The following is a 3,489-nucleotide window of genomic DNA, read 5'->3' on the forward strand; positions in this document are numbered from 1 at the left end:
CGGCATGATAGGAGAAGGATGCCAGGAAGAGAATTTGTTGCCATCCCAAGACAATTCATCGCCCATGGTTTCTCCCTCTATCCGTGGAGTCAAGGGAGAGCAAGTAACACATGTATGGTCATCATTTGGTCTTTGATCTTCCTCTTCTATCTTTCATGTAGTTTCATCATGTATAAATGTGTGCATACTATACTGTACAGAACACTATTGTTGCTATCGACGATAACACTCGTGCTAATGGGAACGCTCTCCATCATCTAGTAGCTGAAGAAGTGATAGACGGAGTACCAAATAAGGTAACAGTCTTTTTTCCTCTAACTAAATAGATAGGGCGAAGACAATTATAAATAACTACATTGTGGCAATATAGCTTTAATTCTGATTCGATTGCACAACAGGTGGTTGATAAAGTTGGAATAATTCCTGAAGTTGGTATGACTTTTGAATCAGAGGTCAAAGCTTATGAGATGTATAATGCCTATGCTGGTAATGTTGGGTTCAGTATAAGAAAGAGCCAGACAAGGCATCGAGGAGATGGTAGTATATGTCAAAAGTATATTGTTTGTAGTTGCCAAGGACATGGAGAAACTCAGACATCAAAGGATAGTACAAGGACAGGTTGTGATGCACGTGTTCAGTTTAGTGTCAGCAGAGAGGGGACTTGGACAGTGCAAAAGGTTGTACTTGATCACAATCATTATTTTGCTAGTACAAATAAATCGCATAAGCTGAGATCCCAACGACGTGTTGTAGAAGCGGATAGGATGTTGATTAACCAGATACGACAAGCTGGAATGAAGCCAACACAGGTATATGAGTTTATGAAGGAGTTTTATGGAGGATCTGACAAAGTTCCATTCTCAAAGATGGACTGCAAAAATAAAATTGGTCGTGAGCGTAGGAAGTACTTAGAATCAAATGATGCTCAAACAGTTCTAGAATACTTGAAGAATAAGCAGATAGAAGATCCTACATTCTTTTATGCCATTCAAATAGATGAGGATGATGGTCGGATGGCTAATTTCTTTTGGGCAGATGGTCAGTCTATCATGGATTATGCATGCTTTGGTGACGTTGTGTCATTTGACACCACTTTTCAAACTAATAAGCTTGAAATGCCATTTGCACCATTCGTTGGAACCGACCATCATAAGCAAACAATAATTTTTGGTGCTGCTTTGGTATTTAATGAGACCATTGAATCATTTGTTTGGCTCTTTGAAACCTTTCTAACAGCAATGTCAGGAAAGCATCCAAGTACAATTTTCACCGATCAAGACGCAACCACGGCAGGAGCAATTGCCTACGTATTTAGGAATACAAGCCATCGTCTCTGTTTGTGGCACATCTATCTTAACGCCACTAAACATCTCGGGCATGTAATTCAGAAGCACCCTGATAAGTTTCTACCTAATTTTAAGAGATGTGTGTATGAAGATAGATCTGAAGATATGTTCATCCAGAAGTGGCATGAATTGTCGAGTAAGTATGACCTTGAGAAGAACCAATGGATGGCAAACCTATATGATTTGAGAAAAAGGTGGGCTATTGTCTACCGTGATTCATTTACAGCTAATATGGCCTCGACTCAAAGGAGTGAAGGCATGAACAATGTATTCAAGAAAAGATTCCGTAGGAGACTTGGACTTTCAGAGCTTCTTGTAGAATGTGAGAAGGTTTTTGCTAGCCTTCATGAAAATGAGTTAGACGCGGAATTTAACTCGCGTCGAAAAACCCCGATTACTTACAGCCCAAATTTGCCTTTGTTGAAGACTGCAGCTGAATCATATACAAGGAGGATGTATTCAGAGTTTGAAGAAGAATTTAAACTGCATTTCTCATTCTCTTGTAAATTGTTGCAAACAGATGGGTCAGTTTTGACATATATGGTTACGCATATGCATTCTGTTCATGGAGCAACTGTCATCTTCAACGCTGTAGATATGGACATTACGTGTTCCTGCAGAAAGTTTGAGTCCATAGGTATGTACAGACACTTTAAATTACAATACAGTTTGTTATAAATCAAGATTGAAAACAGAATCATTATCATGTAGGTATACTATGCAAGCATGCCTTCAAAGTCTTCAGTGTGAATGATGTTTTCAATTTGCCGTCCAAATATGTACTAAACAGATGGACAAAATATGCGAAAAGAGGATTTTATATTGAGAAACAAGGAGCGGAAAAGAAAAATATGAAAACACATGCTGCACGCATCTCACGAAAGGCGACATCCCTTGCACTGAAGTGCTCAGTGTCAAAACAACTTCTTGTTCACTTGGAGAAAGCCGTCGATAATTTAGTTTTGGAAGTGGATAACTCTCTAAGCAAGGAGCCAGAAAAAACTGATGAGGTTCCTTTAGTATCGACTAACTGTGACACAAACACATTGAAAGGATCAATATCATTTAGAGTTCCTCGGGTCGTAAAAAGTGCAAAGACTAGACGGCTCCAAAGCGCAGTTGAAAAGAACACAAAGAAGAAGAAGAAGAAGAGAAGTGCAAAGAAAAAAGGTGTTTCTCCTACCCATTGCTGTCAGCTCCTTCTGTTTCTGTCATGGCTGCTTTTATACTGATTTTTTCAATTTCATTATATATATTACACCTGGGTGCATTTTCTATATTGAATGCACCTAGGCCAAAAACTAGTCTCCAACAACTTCTATATCTCAACTCCCAATCTTTCCACACTTGGGAAAATCAACCCAATCTTGTGAAAATTATAAGCGCACATATGGTTCTACCAATATAGAGGTGGATGGACATGGGAAAAATAAAGAATAGGACATGGTTTTCAATACAAACATGTAAGAGAGAAAGAAAGTATAAAAGCGGTTTGGATGATCTAGAAATAGTTCGGGGTTCATGATTCAAAATTGTCTTCTATATTTTAGGAGCGTGGTTTTGAAAACTAATGTAAAAACTCAACAAATATGCTCCCAACTTTTTTTAGCCACTTGAAAACTCCTTAATTTACCAACTACTCCCTCCGTACTGATACAACATGTCGTTTAGGATAATGACACGGTCTTCAAAACACAACTTTGACCTCTTGTTTTTATAAAATATATTTATGGAAAAGTGATATATGTATACTTTTATGAAAGTATTTTTCAAGACAAATCCATTTATATAACTTTCACATTTGCAACCTCAACAACTTAAAAGGTATTGATGATTTATATTCCCAATGGTTGACCCAAACCTTGTCCAAAATGACATGTTTTACGAGTACGGAGGGAGTATTTTTTTAGAACGATTGGAGATGCTTTTAGACCACGTTTGGGTCTATAAAACTAATAGTTAGCTCCTTGGATCAAAAAGGTTTAGCTAATTGCTAGTGGAATACCCAACTAACAATAATTTCATTGGTCGAACTAAACTAGCTAATGCTCCCTTCGTTCTAAATTATAAGTCACTTTGACTTTTTTATATCCATTTTACAATGGATCTAAATATAATAATATGTTTAGATATATAGAAAAAT

The 3,489-nt window shown here is 37.3% G+C and overlaps 1 protein-coding gene across 1 annotated transcript; it reads left to right on the forward strand.

The window, feature by feature from the left end:
• The first annotated feature begins 422 nt into the window (after nucleotides 1-422).
• LOC136507191 (protein FAR1-RELATED SEQUENCE 5-like) lies at nucleotides 423-2,578 on the forward strand. The gene is made up of 2 exons (XM_066501991.1): nucleotides 423-1,983; nucleotides 2,058-2,578. The coding sequence occupies exons 1-2, from the start codon at nucleotides 435-437 to the stop codon at nucleotides 2,576-2,578; spliced, it is 2,070 nt and encodes a 689-aa protein (XP_066358088.1). The 5' UTR covers nucleotides 423-434.
• The last annotated feature ends 911 nt before the right edge of the window (nucleotides 2,579-3,489 follow it).

The sequence above is a fragment of the Miscanthus floridulus genome, chromosome 15 (assembly GCF_019320115.1).
Source record: "Miscanthus floridulus cultivar M001 chromosome 15, ASM1932011v1, whole genome shotgun sequence".
NCBI lineage: Eukaryota > Viridiplantae > Streptophyta > Magnoliopsida > Poales > Poaceae > Miscanthus > Miscanthus floridulus.

What these genes read in the sequence shown, in the direction of transcription:
- LOC136507191 (XM_066501991.1), top strand. Translation starts at nt 435, where the DNA reads ATGACTTTTGAATCAGAGGTCAAAGCTTATGAGATGTATAATGCCTAT. An exon ending in CAGAAAGTTTGAGTCCATAG is followed by an intron (nt 1,984 to 2,057) that starts GTATGTACAGAC and finishes ATTATCATGTAG; the next exon opens with GTATACTATGCAAGCATGCC.